Raw genomic sequence first — 19144 nt, forward strand, 5'->3', positions numbered from 1 at the left:
CCGAATCATTTATAAGGTACAAGGAGGTCAATAAAAAAAAATCCGGCAAACTAAAATTAATATGGAAAAGGGTATTGCAGCAGGCAGTAAAAAGAAACCAGAATTATTTTTTAAATATGTTAATAGTAGAAAAATTAAGCAGGAAGGAGTTTGACCCTTAATATCAGAGGGGGTCAGCTGGTTCATGAGAACAAAGAAAAAGCTGAGATTCTGAACTGTTATTGTTCATCTGTCTACACAAATAAGGAACCAGTTAATGAAGGTTTTGTTCTTAATAGTGCTAATTCTAGTAATACAACTAATGATGCATGGTTCACACATGAGAAAATTCAAAAGAAACTAGAACGTCAAGATAAACAAAGGACCGGGGCCTGGTGGTATTCATTGCTTGAGAGGGGACATGATTATACTTTACAAGTATATTAAAGGACATTATAGACAAATAGAAGGGACCTTTTTACCCAAAAAGAGGATCGCCCCTTCAGACTAGAAACTTTAATTTGAAGCAGTGTAGATGGTTCTTTACAGTGAGGACAGTGAAGTTGTGGAATGCCTTGCCAGATGATATTGTGAAGGCCGATTCTGTTAATGCCTTTAAGAGGGGCTTTGATTATTTTTTGAACAGACATAATATCAAAAGCTATTATGATACTAAACTCTATGGTATATATATATATATATATATATATATATATATATATATATATATATATATATATATATAGATATATATATATATATATAGATATATATATAGATATATAGATATATATATAGATATATATATCATTTATGTGAGGGTATGGAGGGATGTACAGTATGTATGGATGTTGAGTTTCATTTGGAGGGGTTGAACTTGATGGACTTTTTCAACCCGATTTAATTATGTTACTATGTAACTATGTAAATAGAGGTTTTGTATATATAATACACAAAAGCCATGAATAACCTATAGAATATATATGGTTTTTAGTGATGTCATCATTTATACACAAAAGCCATGAATAACCTACAGATGTGATGTCACTTCTGTCCAATTTCTTGTGTAAATTATAAGAACATTATGCTGATTTTAAAATATAAAATATAAATATATTAGTTAGCACAATGTTCCATTACTTTATTTTAAAAATATTGAGATTTACATTAATAAACTATAAAGATATTCGGAGTTACTACAAAGTTCCATCACTTGAACTAACCCTAGTATACATTTCCTTTACAGTGAGGAATACATTATTCCTTATATTTCTGATAATCCCAAAGCTTGCTTAGCTGTCATCTGGAACCAGGGATAATTAGTAACAATATGACAATAATACAGATAAAAACTATATATACTTGATTTAAAAAAAATGTTTGTGCCTCATATTTTTTATGAATTTTCTAGCATATAGTTTGTTATCCCTGTATAAAATATTTCCCTGTGTGAAATCTATTATATCTAACCATGACCCACTTTTGTGTCTTGTCAACATTACAGAGCGTGTTTGTATTTCCGAGACATTTTTCCAGGTCAGTAGTTCAAGGAAGGATTAGTCTGTGATATCCTGATTAAGGATACTAACACAACCAAGTACATACAGACACATGCATACATACATGCAAATGATAGATAGATGATAGATAGATAGTAGTGATGGGCGAATTTGTCCAGCTTTGCTTCTCCAATTTAGTGAATTTCCTGCGAAATTCGAGAAACTGTTGAAAAATTTGCGAAACAGGGCTTTTGAGGCCTGTGATAACTGGGCGTCAAAATGGGCGCCGGAGTCAAAGTTGACACCGGTGGCCATTAAAGTCAATGGCCATCCATTTATTGTCACGGGCAAATTCGCCCAACTGGCAAATAAATTTGCCCATCACTAATAGATAGATATATAGATAGATGATTGATAGATATATAGATAGATAGATAGAAAGATAGATAGATAGATAGATAGATAGATAGATAGACTATAAAAATGGTAAATGGAACATTTTCTAATTGGACCAGTGTTGTTAGTGGAGTACCGCAGGGCTCTGTACAAGGTCCCTTGCTTTTTCAACTTGTTTATTAATGACCTGGAGGTGGGCATTGAAAGTACTGCTTCTATTTTTGCAGATGATACTAAATTGTGCAGAACTATAGGTTCCATACAGGATGCTGCCACTTTGCAGAGTGATTTGTCTAAGTTGGAGAACTGGGCAGCAAACTGGAAAATTAAGTTCAGTGTTGATAAATGCAAGGTTATGCACTTTGGCAAAAATAATATACCGTATATACTCGAGTATAAGCCGATCAGAGTATAAGCCGAGGTACCTAATTTTACCTACGAAAACTGGGAAAACTTATTGACTCTAGTATAAGCCTAGACACAACTACAGCCCTGTCTCCCAGCAGCGCACCTTCCGCCAAAGAGACTCCCCCAGCGATCAACCGGACTTCTTTGCAAAGTTGATGGTGACAGAGAATTGTGCAGAGAGTGCTGTGTGATATTGCCATCACTGTTAAGCCGAGGTACCTAATTTTACCTACGAAAACTGGGAAAACTTATTGACTCTAGTATAAGCCTAGACACAACTACAGCCCTGTCTCCCAGCAGCGCACCTTCCGCCAAAGAGACTCCCCCAGCGATCAACCGGACTTCTTTGCAAAGTTGATGGTGACAGAGAATTGTGCAGAGAGTGCTGTGTGATATTGCCATCACTGTTAATCTTTTGTATAACCAACAGAGGGTGCTGTGTGATATTGCCATCACTGTTAATCCTTTATACAACCAACAGAGGGCGCTGTGTGATATTGCAGTCACTGTTATTCTTTCATATAACCAACAGAGGGCACTGAGTGATATTGCAGTCACTGTTATTCTTTGATATAACCAACAGATGGCGCTGTGTGATATTGCAGTTACTGTTATTCTGTGATATAACCAACAGATGGCGCTGTGTGATATTGCAGTCACTTTTATTCTTTGATACAACCAACAGATGGCGCTGTGTGATATTGCAGTTACTGTTATTCTTTGATATAACCAACAGATGGCGCTGTGTGATATTGCAGTTACTGTTATTCTTTCATATACCCAACAGATGGCGCTGTGTGATATTGCAGTCACTGTTATTCTTTCATATAACCAACAGATGGCACTGTGTGATATTGCAGTCACTGTTATTCTTTCATATAACCAACAGAGGGTGCACTGTCATTCTTTCATAAAACCAACAGAGGGCATTGTGGGATATTGCAGTCTCTCCCCAAGTGAACTGTTGGTACAAGAATGATTAAAAGTGACTGCAATCTCAGCTACTGCCCGCTGACCCGAGTATAAGCTGAGGTAGACTTTTTCAGCACATTTTGGATGCTGAAAAACTCGGCTTATACTCGAGTATATACGGTAAATGCAAGTTATATATTAAGTTGGGAGTTTCTTTAAATGAGAAGGATCTAGGGGTTTTGTAGATAACAAGTTGTCTAATTCTGGACAGTGTCATTCTGTGGCTACTAAAGCAAATAAAGTTCTGTCTTGCATAAAAAGGGCATTAACTCAAGGGATGAAAACATAATTATGCCTCTTTATAGGTCCCTGGTGAGGCCTCATCTGGAGTATGCAGTGCAGTTTTGGACTCCAGTCCTTAAGAGGGATATAAATGAGCTGGAGAGAGTGCAGAGACTAAGTGCAACTAAATTGGTTAGAGGGATGGAAGACTGTCAAGGTTGGGGTTGTTTTCTCTTCAAAAAAAGGCACTTGCAGGGGGACATGATTACACTTTACAAGTACATTAGAGGACATTATAGACAAATGTCAGGGGACCTTTTTACCCATAAAGTGGATCACCGTACCAGAGGCCACCCCTTTAGACTAGAAGAAAAGAACTTTCATTTGAAGCAACGTAGGGGGTTCTTCACAGTCAGGACAGTGAGGTTGTGGAATGCACTGCCAGGTGATGTTGTGATGGCTGATTCAGTTAATGCCTTTAAGAATGGCTTGGATGAATTTTTGGACAGACATAATATCAAAGGCTATTGTGATACTAAGCTCTATAGTTAGTATAGATATGGGTATATATAACTTGTGTGAAAGTAGGGAGGGGTGTTTGTATGGATGCTGGGTTTTCATTTGGAGGGGTTGGACTTGATGGACTTTGTCTATTTTCAACCCAAGTTAACTATGTAACTAGCTATGTAAGTTAGATAGATAGATAGATGATAGATAGATAGATAGATAGATAGATAGATAATTCAGTCTTGAAGTTCAATACAGGTCAACATAGCATACTAGATATAGTGCAAAAAATAAGGCGAAAAAATCTAAAAGTAGATATTTTTACCATCTTGGCAGGAGGTGGGGCAAGTAGTCCAGTCACTATATGGTGTAACTATGCAATCCCTCCGACATGGAAGCAGACACTGCCTCATTGTTTCTGGACGAAGGCTTTCAGGACATCTAAAATACAAAAATTGCTGGTTATAGAATTCAGCAGTCTTGTTTGGTAAAATTCACATATTCAACCAATCAAACCTGGAATCCTATTGTGTTTAAAAAAAGTGTGCATATAATTATTTTGTTTTACATTGAATTTGGCCAGGATCTATATTGACAGTGGCAGTCACATAATGCAGCAATAATAGTTGCCATATTTTTGCCATGTTTAAAGTAAGGGCCCCCAAAGTATTTATTTAGGGCCTATTAAATCCCAAGTCTACTTCATATGTTAACGCGCTAAAATGTTTTGGAAAAAGATGTATAATATATCTTTAAGTATAAGTATATTTGCTTTATGAAAACATTGTTTCGCGAATATAAACATTTTAAGTAGAAATGCTTTGTTTATTACAACAGTTGTGTTAAAGAATTAAAAATGTAATGCACAATGTAGAATAACTTGTCGATAATATTTTTCTTAGCTAGTGTCCCTGAAAAAGAGTATTTGTTTAATACGAATATTACATTTTATAGACATTGTCTAACATTTATCTCTAGCTGGTGAATGTAAATATTTAATTTTTCCTGAAAGTCTGCAAAAATTGTATTCATATCCATTTATCTTTTACAATTTACAAGGTACAGTATCTTTACTATAAATAGAGTCAAAGTATGGAATAGAGTAGTGGTGATGGGTTAGTTGGGTTGGTTTCAATAATAATCATAATAATAATGAAAATGATTTTCAATAAAACTAATGCTGGATTGTTTAAGGAGATATCAGATCCAAGGCAAATCCAATCCAATCGGACAGAAGACATTGCTCTCCTCAGGCATGTTATACTGATAGCTGATGTTTTTCCTTCATTTGTACCAAGATAGAGGGCTGTTAAAGATGATATATGAAGTTCTTCTTCCTTTTTTAAATGTCATTTTTAAATAAACACAGTTTTTTTTCTATTTCTCTTAAAGGGGTGGTTCACCTTTTTATTACTTATCTTTCCATTCAGGTCATCATTTATTCATATTCCAGTCTCGCATTTAAATCAGTGCATGGTTGCTAGGGTAGTTTGGATTCTAGCAAACTGGAGAGCTTGCAAACGGAACCAATTATTTCTATGTTTGTTACTATAACTTATAATGTCTACAACAAGCAAGGTACAGTATAATGCACTGCAATGTCAATATTAAAAATGTACCTTCCTATGATTGCAGTGTTTTCAATGCAAATGACCAACCTTAAGTATAATCCTTGACTATTACAATTTATAACCAGAATGGACATGCAGGTATTTTATTTTTATTACATTTTTTGCTATTGCCCCATCACCATAAAGTTCCAATGAATAAATCAAGTGGCACAGAAAAATGTTTGGGGGAAAAAAACAGTTCTAGGTTTACTTTTTGGGTCCAACCTGTCCCACGTTGACTCGAACACAGATGATTTTCCTGGTTTGCATCCCTAGTGCACAAGTGGCTTCACCATTCCAGTTGGATGAATTGAAAGCTGAAACCGTGACATCCTCAGTGCACTGTCCCCAGGGACCAGTCTGCCAGTGATAAACAGTACAAGGATGCTCATTACAGCTACGGATCTCTTGCAGAGCATTGCTTTCTGGGCAAGGAATTCTTCCTGAAACAATAGTCATGGACAAAAGAGACTTTTAAAACTAGCTACAGGGTACCACAACAAGCTTGTTTTTTGCTTTAATAAATATCTAATTTCTTTCTATGCTAAAGAATTAGCTATTTATTATTAATAATAAAGGGCTAATAACACTATATAAAACACACCTTGCAACACATTTCCAGACAAGTGTTAATGATGCAAGCATGAAAATGGATTAGAAGAATGTACAGTCTTTGTAGAAAGCACACAGGATCTGATATCATTTTTTAAAAAGTGGGGTTGAAGGTTTAGGAAAAGGAGAAGAGACAAAGAGGTGAAACATATAACAGGGAGAATGACAAAATATTTTATACAGAGAACTGCATTGTTAGGGACATTGTGCAATTCTGGAGGAAATAAAAAATCAGCAAAATTGTTAATTCATTGGCACAGCAGATGATATGTGGTTGTATAGGAGTCCTGCCTATTTTTAAACTGACTGGAAAGTGGAAAGCTGCAAGGTGTATTTTTAAAGTTGATGTTAGGACCTGATATGGATGTAAATACATTTATTTTCCTACAGACTGGGCTAACTCTGGCAATGTTGTGCAGATGGAAAGAAAAGGTGTTTGCAAGGTGTAAATAAGAGAGCAGAATCAATTATTTTTTAGGCTTTAAGACCAAGTGATTGAATAAAAGGTGTTTTTTTTTTAACTCTAAATAAATCATGAAAAGACCCACTTAGAAGAATGAAAAGTAAAGCCCAATAAATATAAAGGAATTGTTGTGTCAATTAGTTTAAAAAAAAAATATCTGAGGCCAAACATTTTATTTAAACTTTTTCTATAAAAGATCTATGGGGGATTTCTGGGGGAATGTAATAAATGCAAACATGTATAGATATGTGACATTCAAACAAATGATGCTTTATGGAAACAATTTGTCTTTTGTGCAAGTTTTAAAAAACGATTACAGTTTAATTAGGTTATGCAATGTTAAAGTTTTTCGTAGCACATTTACCAGTTGAAAATCGATTATGAAATTTATAATTTATATATTTCATTTTAACAAATGAGCATTTACAATGCACAATGTTATGAATATCTGCATAATGTAGAATATTTAATTGTGGAATAGCAAGTTTGGCTTTTATTCATGCAAATTTTTTCCGGTTTATAACTTTTATTACATTACTCTAATTAAGTCTAAGGTAATAAAATGATATTCAGTGATGCACTTAGTTTGCTAAAACTTATATTTAACAAGTTGGTGAACAAGTAGGATACTGGTTATACAGCAGCAAGTATAGATAACTAATAAGTAATAATAGGTAAATGGTTGATATCAACAAATAGACAGTGATGCTTTATTGAAGTTGAAAATATATTTATTCAGGAAAGTTTTAACATACCGTCACCTGCGTAAGCGAGAATGGATCGCGTCCGTGTCTGTCGTCCTTCTGTTGTTTTGCCAGAGCAGGTGTGTGAGCAGGAAGACCATTCAGACCACATGCTGAGAACACAGTCCTTAGGGCAGGGAACATCACACAAAATTGGGATCGGATAGATGGCATCTCTGCATTGTTGTCTATCAACCTCTTCTCCTGGGAATTCATGACAGTCAGACATTAAACTCTAAATGAGGCAGCTACTGTAAAGTTTTGATGCATATAATCAAATATCATATCTAGTTATCTATCTATAGTCTCTCTCTCTCTCCCTCTCTCTCACTCTCTCTCTCTCTCTCTCTCTCTCTCTCTCTCTCTCTCTAGTGTATCTATATATCTATATATATATATATCTATCTATATATATATATATATATATATATATATATCTATCTATATATATATATATATATATATATATATATATATATATATATATATATAAAATCATCGTCTATCTATCATCTATAGATCTGTCTCTTTTTATCATCTATAAATATGTATATTTGTCCTGAGAAATGATTTTGCAATTTAAATTTTTGTACTTTGGTTACATATGAAAAATTAGCTTCCCACCTCATTTATGATCCTCTTCCTAAATGTCCACATACACACAAACTAAAAGTTTCAGAAAGCAGCAGAAGTGCCAGCCACAGTGATAGCAAGACTGAGGTCCCCAGTATAGTCCTAGTTAGTTATGACAATTTTAGAGGGACCTTAATTTGGAAATTGACTATACATATAATAATACATATAATAAAGTTGTTCTGTCTGATTTTTGGCACATGTAAGTTGGGCAGATAAATTCAACTGATATCTTTGTACCACTGATATTGGTTGGTTTTCGAGTGGGCACAGCTCAAATTTGCCTCCTGCAGTTCCAGTAGTTCAGGCTGTTGGCCCAGACTAATGCAACAATAGAAAGGTGGCCATACTGTGTATGTCCACTGATACCATAGCCGTTCATTTGGCCAGTGGAATGACTGATCAAAAAACAAACAGAATACACCTGTGTATGGCCACCTTTAGATTGTAAGCTCAAATGGCGCACAGAACAATCTCTGTGAAGCGCTGCTGGACTATAAAATTAAAATCAATACACTGCCAAATATTTATTATTTTTGTTTAAAGGTTAAACATATGTGCTTTAAAATGTGTCTTTGTATTACTATTTATGATAAATATACAAAATATAATTAAGGCTACTTTCTATATTCAGAGTGAAAAAAAATGAAAGATTATATACTGTATATTATATATGTGTGTATATGCCTCCATTATCTAATACAGTTCATACACCCACTTTGTCTTAAATATACAAACAAAGGCGAGTATCTATCTTTTTTCGCCATCTGTCTTGACAAGATGAAAACCCCAAAACCACACTACTGGCACAGATACACCTGCCAGGACTTGGCCACCACTGTGATCAGATACTGATTGCCATCAAGAGACCAGAGACAAATGGCTGTTCCTGACAAGCTAGTCTTATTGCCAGGCTCACACAGGAGCCGCTTGTCACTTTAAAAGCAGTCACACATGGCAGGATGCCTGCATTTCCCTGTAGTGTCCACTTCTTCATATACAAGTAACACAATCAAGTGAGAAGGCAGCTAATAAAGCTTCCCGTCTGCTTAAGGATTCCTTCTACATGTCGTTGTCATTTTAATTTCTAATTAATGTCATTTAACTGCATCTATTTATTCTGATGATTGCAGTGAGAATGAAAATAAGGCAATCCTGTAATAATTATTTCATAATCTTGATGTGTGCAGGGTAAACATTTGAATTTATTCTGTTGAAAGAATACATTACATCTAAAACAACAAATCTACTGAAAATGTAAGGCCATTGGGTTTCTTGATTTCAATAAAAAGAAAGGAGCTTATAGCTGCTAAAATACTGCTGTAATGATTAATCTACAAGAAGACTGCCTAGAACTACATTAGTGTGGTGCCCCTCAATTTCTGCCCCACATACAGCTGAATTCTCACTACTATTATACTTGTATTTATATAGTGACAGCAGATTCCACAATGCATTACAGAGATTAACCATCATTCGGACCAGTACCTGCCCCAGTGGAGCTGACAATCTAAGGTGCCTATCACATTCACACACAGTAGGGTCAATTGTATCATGAGCCAATTAACCTGCTTGTATGTATTTGGAGAAAACCAGAGTTCCCAAAAGTAACCCACACAAGCAAATGGAGACCATACAAACTAATTGCAGACAGAACCCTTGCTGGAATTGAACCCAGTACCCCAGTGCTGCAAGATAGCAGTGCTAACTATTGCACCACCATGCTGCTACAGAGTTACTCATCCCTTATCAACAGTATATGTGGCCATTACAAAGATTGACTCATCCTATGTCAATAAACTCCAAAGGTTTAAGGGTGCCTAAATGTGGGCCCATTTATTAAATGTTGATTTTTAGTGGTATCAGAGATTTTTGAAACCACAATTAAACTCTATTTCTTTTAAAATCACAAATGCCATGAAATTTATTTAAAGATCCGAATATAGAAAGTAGGAACAGAAAAAAGTACTGAACGATCCAAAACAATACAAATAGCTCTAAAACCTCTAAAAATTCTATTTTTTTAGACAATTACTAGTGGAAAAAAATATGAACACTTCAAAAAGTCTGAATGGCTAAAAAAAATGTCCAATAGGATCAGCACAGCTCCCATTAACTTCTATGGGAGCTTTTACTTTTTGTATTACAGTTTTGTATTACAGTTTTGTATTACAGTTTTTCATGGTTTTTACACTTCGAATGTATTGTTTTAGAAAAAAACACATTTTTAGAGGAAAAAATCTAAATCTTGTGAAAAGAAAGGAAATCCGATTGTTAGTAAACAGGACTCTTAGGCATGAATAACATAAGGCTAATATTTCAACATATGTGAAATGTAATTTATAAAGAAATGTTTCTGCAATACTGTGTATGTACAGGTTCCAGTGGGCCTGCCTGTTCTTCTGAAATGTTGTTATACATCTATTCCTTAAACTGTAAGGTCTGGGGTAAGTGCACATCCACACGCTCGACTCTTTTTTTCTGGATTTTTTTTGCAAATTCGACAACACAAAGATGTGGCATGTAAAAATCTTCCAAAAGTGTCCGTATGCCTTTAAATGTCTAGTAGAGGTTGTTGGTAATGCAGCCCAAAACCCTTTATTATTTAATCAAATATTGTATAATTAGAAGAGTGGAAACCACATTCACACACACATAAACAAATTACAAACAAGTTTGACCTGTGCAGAGTTAAGGCAGCCTGGAGACTTACATGGCATGAATAACCATTATCAACAATAACATAAATTCTGTCAGCCATAAAATTATTGGTGGCATCACACGTCATCACCTCATGCGGCACGCACACAAAATAGAAAAAAGAAATAGAAATGTAACTGCAACAATTGTCACATATTCGCCCACACTTTATTAAATTCACTGATGGGAGTAACCTAGTCAACATCTTGTCATGTAGCATCAACCTCTTACATTTCCAGGTGCCCGCTCTTGTCACTTCATACCAGTGCTTGATTTTCATCTTGAGTCTGACAGCTACTGACCTAAAACCCGTTTTAAATGGCTATAAATCTATAAAAGATGTTCATCTTGTCTCAGCAGCACACATGCTAGCAGGGACATTTTGGTAAAAGACTAATGTTATACTCATTCTGCTTTATTCAAAGTTAGTAAGGCTTTGCATTTCATTTAGCAGCAGGAAAGCTTAGAATAAAAGGTTCAGTAAGATCTTAAAAGGATAAGCCGAAAAACCAAGCCTGCAACCAAAGCTAATCCCTAGATGCAGTAAGTTTCTCACTCAGTCCCATTATTTTTATCAACCTGCTTTAAGCTGTGCCTACTACCACAGCTTCTGTTCTTACATGCAACAATATATATCCAGTTTGGTATTGAAGATATATATTCCATCACCTGTATCTCAGGGGCAGCTTTAGCACAATAGGTTAACCACATTCACGCCATACTAACATTAAAATTGTTTTAAAAATTATAGAAAAGATATGGCAGAAGAATCAATTCCATCTCTCAACCAAAAGGGTTTATTTTACAGTCGGGGTTCCCCCTCATCTGTTATTCTTGTCTTGGTGTTGACCAGGATGTGCCATGATTGGCCAGCACTTAAAATTACTTTAAATAGTTACAGGTCACAGCAGTTACTATTAGTGATGGGCGAATCTGGGCCGCTTTGCCAAATAATTCGCAATGGCAAAAAAATTTGGAAACAGCGAAAATTCGCGAAACACATTGAAGTCATTAGGCAAAAATTATTTGGATGTTAGACAATTTTTGTAAATTTTTGAAGTGAGCGACCAATTTTTATACTATTTTTTATTTTTTTATACTATTTTGTCCAAATGCAAGTCAATGGGTGTCTGAATAATTTTGACGTAGGCGGCAAAATGTGAATATTCGCCACAAATCCATATCTGGCAAATTTATTCGCCCATCACTAGTTACTATATTGGAAAGTGAGATTTTTTCAGAACTTTGTGGCCCTGGTTGAATGTAAAGTATGGTCCTCATCCATAGGATATATGTGATTCATGACTAGACATTAAGTACAGGGCTTCCACTTCACCATGCCTCAATAAGTTCTCATTCTTGCACTGATGGAATAGTGCACATGTAGGGGGCATAAAACTAGAACATCATTGTCCTGCACATGTGTCAACACTTACAATTTTGGATTCAGTTTACACCCAGATTTGTTCTATTCACTACCCACTCCAGAGTCAATGGCACAGATCAGAACCCTTCTATGATCCAGCACAGGAGTCCACTCGACTAGTAAATCAGTTATAAACACCAACAAATGGACACTCAATTATAAGACAATGAAGGTACTCAAGGGATCAAATTATTTGAACATTTGAACACAAAAATTAAAACCACTTTAATAAATGAAATGTTATTGTTTTTGTTCTTTAGATATAATATTTACAGGGCATATTGATAATTTTTGGTTTACAAAATGATACAAGATCACACATATTTATAAAGATCTATATTAACTGTATGCACGTGTAATCCTCTTCATGCCATCATGTATACAATAGTTTTATCATTATGAAGATATAAACTCACCATCACTATTAATGCATGTGACAACAGGCACCTGAGTTCCTGATCCACAATTGTTTCCATTGTCAGGAATACACTCTTCGAGCTTATCCAGTCGCCAGTCATAGCAAGATGGTTCTTCACAAGGAATGGCTTCTAAAAGATGAGCACAATTGCCAGTCCCACCGGTCGGTTCATTGGTTACATATCGCTTTCTAAGCTTGAAACCTAAACGCAGAAGAAATAGCTAATATAAGTTAATATGGAATAATAAAAGTACATCCAGAAAGTCAAGAGTGTGGAATGCTGATCAGTATCAATATTCTATAGATTTAACCAACTACAATATATACATTTTGACCCCTTGCTTGATTTTGAATATCTATGGTAGTTTTTCCAAAATGTTTCACGTTCATAAAAGTTTAAAGAAAACATGTCCATGTTTTCTCCAAGACAAATACTTTTTGTTTTATATATCACCAATGGTTTTCTCATTGAAATATTTAGGCAGAAAATTGACTACAGGAAATGTTTTAGAGAAATAATAAATAGTCACCAGCAACCCTAAGTGCCTGAAAAATGTTATTCCTACAATCCCAGTGAGAAAATACTTTATTGACACAGCTTTTTCATATCAGTGCTGTAAACTCTATTATCAGCCTTCATGTCTCCTAGAAGAATTTAAGGGGATCTAAACTCAAAACATGAACCGATGTGAACTCAACCTGGTCCTCTGATCGACTTTGATATTTACAGTAATTTATTGTGTTTTAGATAGTAGCAGTTTTATATCGTTTTAGACTGGGGTCACTGACACTATGATTTGGTCAGAGTGTCAGTGACCCCAACTGTCTATGCACTTCCTATATAACCTAGTTAAAGTTAGGGTTGCCCCCTCTCTTACTTTGATTGTTGAGACAAAAACATGCAGTTTAATCTGATCCTTTCTAATATCCTAATAAAAATATGTAATGTGAATGAATGAATGAATATTGCAAACGTGTTCAGAAGACCACTCTTCTCTAAATTTTACTATTCCCCTTTTAGATCATTTTGTCAGCCTTCTGACATTTCAACAATGCTTGTCGCCAGTTGAATTCATAGAGCTATATGGGGTTTGTATATAGACCCCCCATTTTATTTTGTTAATGTACAAAAGAAGATAAGATAGCTAATTTAGTTCCATGCCCTGTGTGTGGTTTAGAATTCTATTGGTACAGGAGAGTAAACATGTCTGAGGCAGGAGTAAGCCCCATGATAGACAACTCAGCTATACAGACCTGTAAATGAGAATTACCCATATAAGAGATTGGGCTTTATGTCACTCAAGAGAGTAAACATACTTTGTGATTTAGCAGTATAAGGTTATGGTGGATTGGGATCCCAAAATTGGGGTTGCATTATAATATGTCACAGGTTCATTTAATTCATTCTGTTTTTGGGTAAAGATTAAGTAAGGTTAGCATTAAGCTAGGGTAAGAGTTTGTACTGAAAGGCTGAAAGATGAACTTTTGCATATTTGTGTTTATGGAGGAGCCATGCCAAGGAGAGGATAGTGTTGTAACTGTCAAGCAAGTAACAATTAGTTATTATGCTTAGCAAATACAATTCATTAGTGTTTGATTGCCCTTTAAACAAGCAAGTAATAATATCATGTTAAATATAATTAAGAGAAGCAATTCTTACCTTTTTTGCTTTGTTGGTCATCACAGTTTTCAAACGTGCAAGGCCCCCATGCTGACCATGCAGAAACCTCACACTCGATCGGGCATGGAACATGGCAAAGCTGGCTTGTACTTAGTGGTGGTTCCGAACACAGCTTGGCCTCAACAGGCTTGGATGCTGTAACATGTGAAAAAAGACTCTCATTATGACAAAAGACACATATTTTGTAATCCGAACAATGGCTTTTGGTCATTTTAAAAATTAAAAAAATCTAATTATTAAAAATCAAATGCATGTTCATCCAGTTATAAAAAAAAATAGGGTTTTAGGCATGTACTGTAGCTGATATTACAATATAGTTGGTATAATAAAATGACCACTGTAAAAACAGCTTAAATATATAAATGGGCGATTCTTTGTGTATTATTCCAATAGATCCCCATATTAATTTCTGATATACAGCACATGTTCTAGACTGAGCTTAGGGGCAACTCACAATACAGTAACAGTATACATGCAATATGAAATGTCCAATTTTAGAAATGCACATTACATGACTAGGGATGTAGCGAACGTCGGAAAAAAAGTTCGCGAACATATTCGCGAACTTGCGCAAAAATGCGAACGGTTCGCGAACGGTTCGCGAACCCCATAGACTTCAATGGGAAGGCGAACTTTAACATCTAGAAAAGACATTTCTGGCCAGAAAAATGATTTTAAAGTTGTTTAAAGGGTGCAACGACCTGGACAGTGGCATGCCAGAGGGGGATCAAGGGCAAAATGTATCTGAAAAATCTGCCTGTGTGTGCTTGGAAGAGATAGTGTAGGGGGAGAGCTGTTAGTGATTTCAGGGACAGATGATAGTAAGTTTGCTGGCTAGTAATCTGCTTGATACTGCTCTGTATTGGAGGGACAGAAGTCTGCAGGGATTTGAGGGACATTTTAGCTTAGGTAGCTTTGCTGGCTAGTAATCTACTGTTCTCTTTAAACAACTGCCATACGTTGACCTTGTAGGCATTGTTTGCCCAGTTTTTTTGGACGCAGCCACTGAAGCACAGTTGCCAGAAAAAATATGCCATATAAATGCTGAAAATAGTCATTTTTCGCCATACGTTGACCTTGTAGACATTGTTTGCCCAGTTTTTTTGGACGCAGCCACTGAAGCACAGTTGCCAGAAAAATATGCCATATAAATGCTGAAAATAGTAATTTTTCGCCATACGTTGACCTTGTAGACATTGTTTGCCCAGTTTTTTTGGTTGCAGCCACTGAAGCACAGTTGCCAGAAAAAATATGCCACATAAATGCTGAAAATAGTCATTTTTTGCCATATACGTTGAGTCAACGTATGGCAAAAAATGACTATTTTCAGCATTTATATGGCATATTTTTTCTGGCCTCTGTGCTTCAGTGGCTGTGGCCAAAAAAACTGGGCAAACAATGCCTACAAGGTCAACGTCGTTGACCTTGTAGGCATTGTTTGCCCAGTTTTTTTGGCCACAGCCACTGAAGCACAGAGGCCAGAAAAAATATGCCATATAAATGCTGAAAATAGTCATTTTTTTGGTCGCAGCCACTGAAGCACAGTTGCCAGAAAAATTATGCCATATAAATGCTGAAAATATAAATTTTTTTGGTTGCAGCCACTGAAGCACAGAGGCCAGAAAAATTATGCCATATAAATGCAGAAAATAGTCATTTTTTTGGTCGCAGCCACTGAAGCACAGTTGACAGAAAAATTATGCCATATAAATGCTGAAAATATAATTTTTTTTGGTTGCAGCCACTGAAGCACAGAGGCCAGAAAAATTATGCCATATAAATGCAGAAAATATGCATTTTTTTGGTCGCAGCCACTGAAGCACAGTTGCCAGAAAAATTATGCCATATAAATGCTGAAAATAGTAATTTTTTTGGTTGCAGCCACTGAAGCACAGAGGCCAGAAAAATTATGCCATATAAATGCAGAAAATATGCATTTTTTTGGTCGCAGCCACTGAAGCACAGTTGACAGAAAAATTATGCCATATAAATGCTGAAAATATAAATTTTTTTGGTTGCAGCCACTGAAGCACAGAGGCCAGAAAAATTATGTCATATAAATGCAGAAAATAGGCATTTTTTTGGTCGCAGCCACTGAAGCACAGAGGCCAGAAAAAATTAAACCAGTAGGGTTTGCACCCTAGTTTGTAACGGTGGCGGAGGGAGGAGGAGGACGCTAAAGGACAGCTGTGTGTGGAGTCATGAGGCTTGAAGAGAAGGACAGCTGCATAGAAGTCAGAACAAGTCTTCCGGCGTGCAGTAACCCTCCGAGATCCACCCCTCATTCATTTTAATAAAGGTCAGGTAATCGACACTTTTGTGACCTAGGCGAGTTCTCTTCTCAGTTACAATCCCTCCTGCTGCACTGAAGGTCCTTTCTGAGAGCACACTTGAGGCTGGGCAAGACAAGAGGTTCATGGCAAATTGTGACAGCTCTGGCCACAGATCAAGCCTGCGCACCCAGTAGTCCAGGGGTTCATCGCTCCTCAGAGTGTCGATATCTGCAGTTAATGCCAGGTAGTCCGCTACCTGCCGGTCGAGGCGTTCTTTGAGGGTGGATCCAGAAGGGTTGTGGCGCTGCCTTGGACAGAAAAACTTTTGCATGTCTGACGTTACAGACTGGCCAAAGGGCTTTGTCCTTGCAGGTGTGCTCGTGGCAGGATTACTGGCACCTCTGCCCCTGGAATGTTGATGAGTTCCTGAAGTGACATCACCCTTAAAAGCATTGTACAACATGTTTTGCAGGCTGGTTTGTAAATGCCGCATCTTTTCGGACTTGTGGTATGTTGGTAACATTTCTGACACTTTATGCTTGTACCGAGGGTCTAGTAGCGTTGCGACCCAGTACAGGTCCTTCTCCTTAAGCCTCTTGATACGGGGGTCCTTCAACAGGCATGACAGCATGAAAGACCCCATTCTCACAAGGTTGGATGCAGAGCTATCCATCTCCGCTTCCTCATTATCAAGGACTGCATCATCCACGGTCTCCTCCCCCCAGCCACGTACAAGACCAGGGGTCCCCAAAAGGTCACCACTAGCCCCCTGGGAAGCCTGCTCCTGTTGGTCCTCCTCCTCCTCCTCCTCCACAAAGCCACCTTCCTCCTCTGACTCCACTTCTGGCACCTCTCCCTGCGTTGCAGCAGGTGCCTGGGTTCGTTCTGGTGATTCCGACCAGAAATCGTGCGCTTCCAGCTCCTCGTCACGCTGGTCTACAGCCTCATCTGTCACTCGTCGCACGGCACGCTCCAGGAAGAAAGCGAAGGGTATTAGGTCGCTGATGGTGCCTTCGGTGCGACTGACCATATTTGTCACCTCTTCAAAAGGTCGCATGAGCCTGCAGGCATCACGCATAAGCACCCAGTAACGGGGGAAAAAAATCCCCAGCTGTGCAGATCCAGTCCTACCACCCAGTTCAAAAAGGTACTCGTTGACGGCCCTTTGTTGTTGCAGCAGACGTTCCAACATAAGGAGCGTTGAATTCCAGCGAGTCTGGCTGTCAGAAATCAAACGCCTGACTGGCATGTTGTAGCGCTGCTGAATGTCAGCAAGGCGTGCCATGGCTGTGTAGGAACGTCTGAAATGGGCCGACACCTTTCTGGACTGGGTGAGAACGTCCTGGAATCCTGGGTACTTGGAGACAAAACGTTGGACTATTAAATTTAACACATGTGCCATGCAGGGCACATGTGTTAAATTGCCTAGTCTCAACGCTGCCAACAGATTGCTTCCATTGTCACACACCACTTTTCCGATCTGCAGTTGGTGTGGGGTCAGCCACCGATCGGCCTGTGACTGCAGAGATGACAGGAGTACAGATCCGGTATGGTTTTTGCTTTCCAGGCACGTCATCCCCAAGACAGCGTGACAACGGCGTACCTGGCACGTCGAATAGCCTAGGGGGAGCTGGGGGTGCACAGGTGTGGAGGAGGAGAAGGAGGACCCAGCAGCAGAGTAAGAAGAAGAAGAAGACGAGGTAGAGAGCGATGGAGGAGTAGAGGTGGTGGCAGAACCGCGTGCAATCCGTGGCGGTGACACCAACTCCACTGTTGTTGTTGAGCTACCCATTCCCTGCTTCCCAGCCATTACCAAGTTCACCCAGTGGGCAGTGTAGGTGACATACCTGCCCTGACCATGCTTGGAGGACCATGCGTCAGTAGTCATATGGACCTTTGGCCCAACACTAAGTGACAGAGATGCGGTAACTTGGCTCTGCACATGTTGGTACAGGTGTGGTATTCCCTTTTTAGAAAAAAAATTGCGGCTGGGTACCTTCCACTGCGGTGTCCCAATTGCTACAAATTTGCGGAAGGCCTCAGAGTCCACCAGCTGGTATGGTAAAAGCTGGCGGGCTAAGAGTGCAGACAAGCCAGCTGTCAGACGCCGGGCAAGGGGGTGACAGTCAGACATTGGCTTCTTACGCTCAAACATGGCCTTCACAGAAACTTGGCTGGTGGCAGATGACTGGGAATGGGAACAGGTGGTCAAGGTGGAAGGCGGAGTGGAGGGTGGTTCAGACGGGTCAAGGAGAGCAGAGGTAGAGCAGTAAGATGCTGGACCAGAAGGAGTGTGGCTTTTAGTTTGCCTGTTGCCTTTGAGGTGTTGCTCCCAAAGTGCTTTGTGCTTGCCGCTCATGTGCCTTCGCATAGAAGTTGTACCTATGTGGCTGTTGGGCTTACCAAGGCTCAGTTTCTGACTGCACTCATTGCAAATTACAATGCTTTTGTCAGAGGCACACACATTAAAAAAATCCCACACTGCTGACTTTTTGGAAGTGTGCGATCTGGCGGTAACAGTAGAAGTTGGCGGAGTTGGCGGTATTGGCGGCAATGGCGGGTGCGTTGGCCGGCTGAACACAGGTGCCGATACATGTTGTTG

General features: G+C 38.1%; 1 protein-coding gene across 2 annotated transcripts in view; it reads right to left on the bottom strand.

The window, feature by feature from the left end:
* The window catches only part of thsd7a.L (thrombospondin type 1 domain containing 7A L homeolog), a 153245-nt gene that overhangs the window by 39972 nt on the left and 94129 nt on the right, over positions 1-19144 (bottom strand). For both annotated transcript variants that reach the window (XM_041565914.1, XM_041565915.1), the window contains exons 6-10: positions 14249-14404; positions 12587-12790; positions 7424-7615; positions 5805-6036; positions 4309-4424 (exon numbers count right to left, since the gene is read on the bottom strand). In XM_041565914.1, coding sequence (XP_041421848.1) covers positions 4309-4424; positions 5805-6036; positions 7424-7615; positions 12587-12790; positions 14249-14404 — 900 coding nt within the window. The remainder of the gene's footprint in view (positions 1-4308; positions 4425-5804; positions 6037-7423; positions 7616-12586; positions 12791-14248; positions 14405-19144) is intronic.

This window comes from Xenopus laevis, chromosome 6L, assembly GCF_017654675.1.
Source record: "Xenopus laevis strain J_2021 chromosome 6L, Xenopus_laevis_v10.1, whole genome shotgun sequence".
Taxonomy (NCBI): domain Eukaryota; kingdom Metazoa; phylum Chordata; class Amphibia; order Anura; family Pipidae; genus Xenopus; species Xenopus laevis.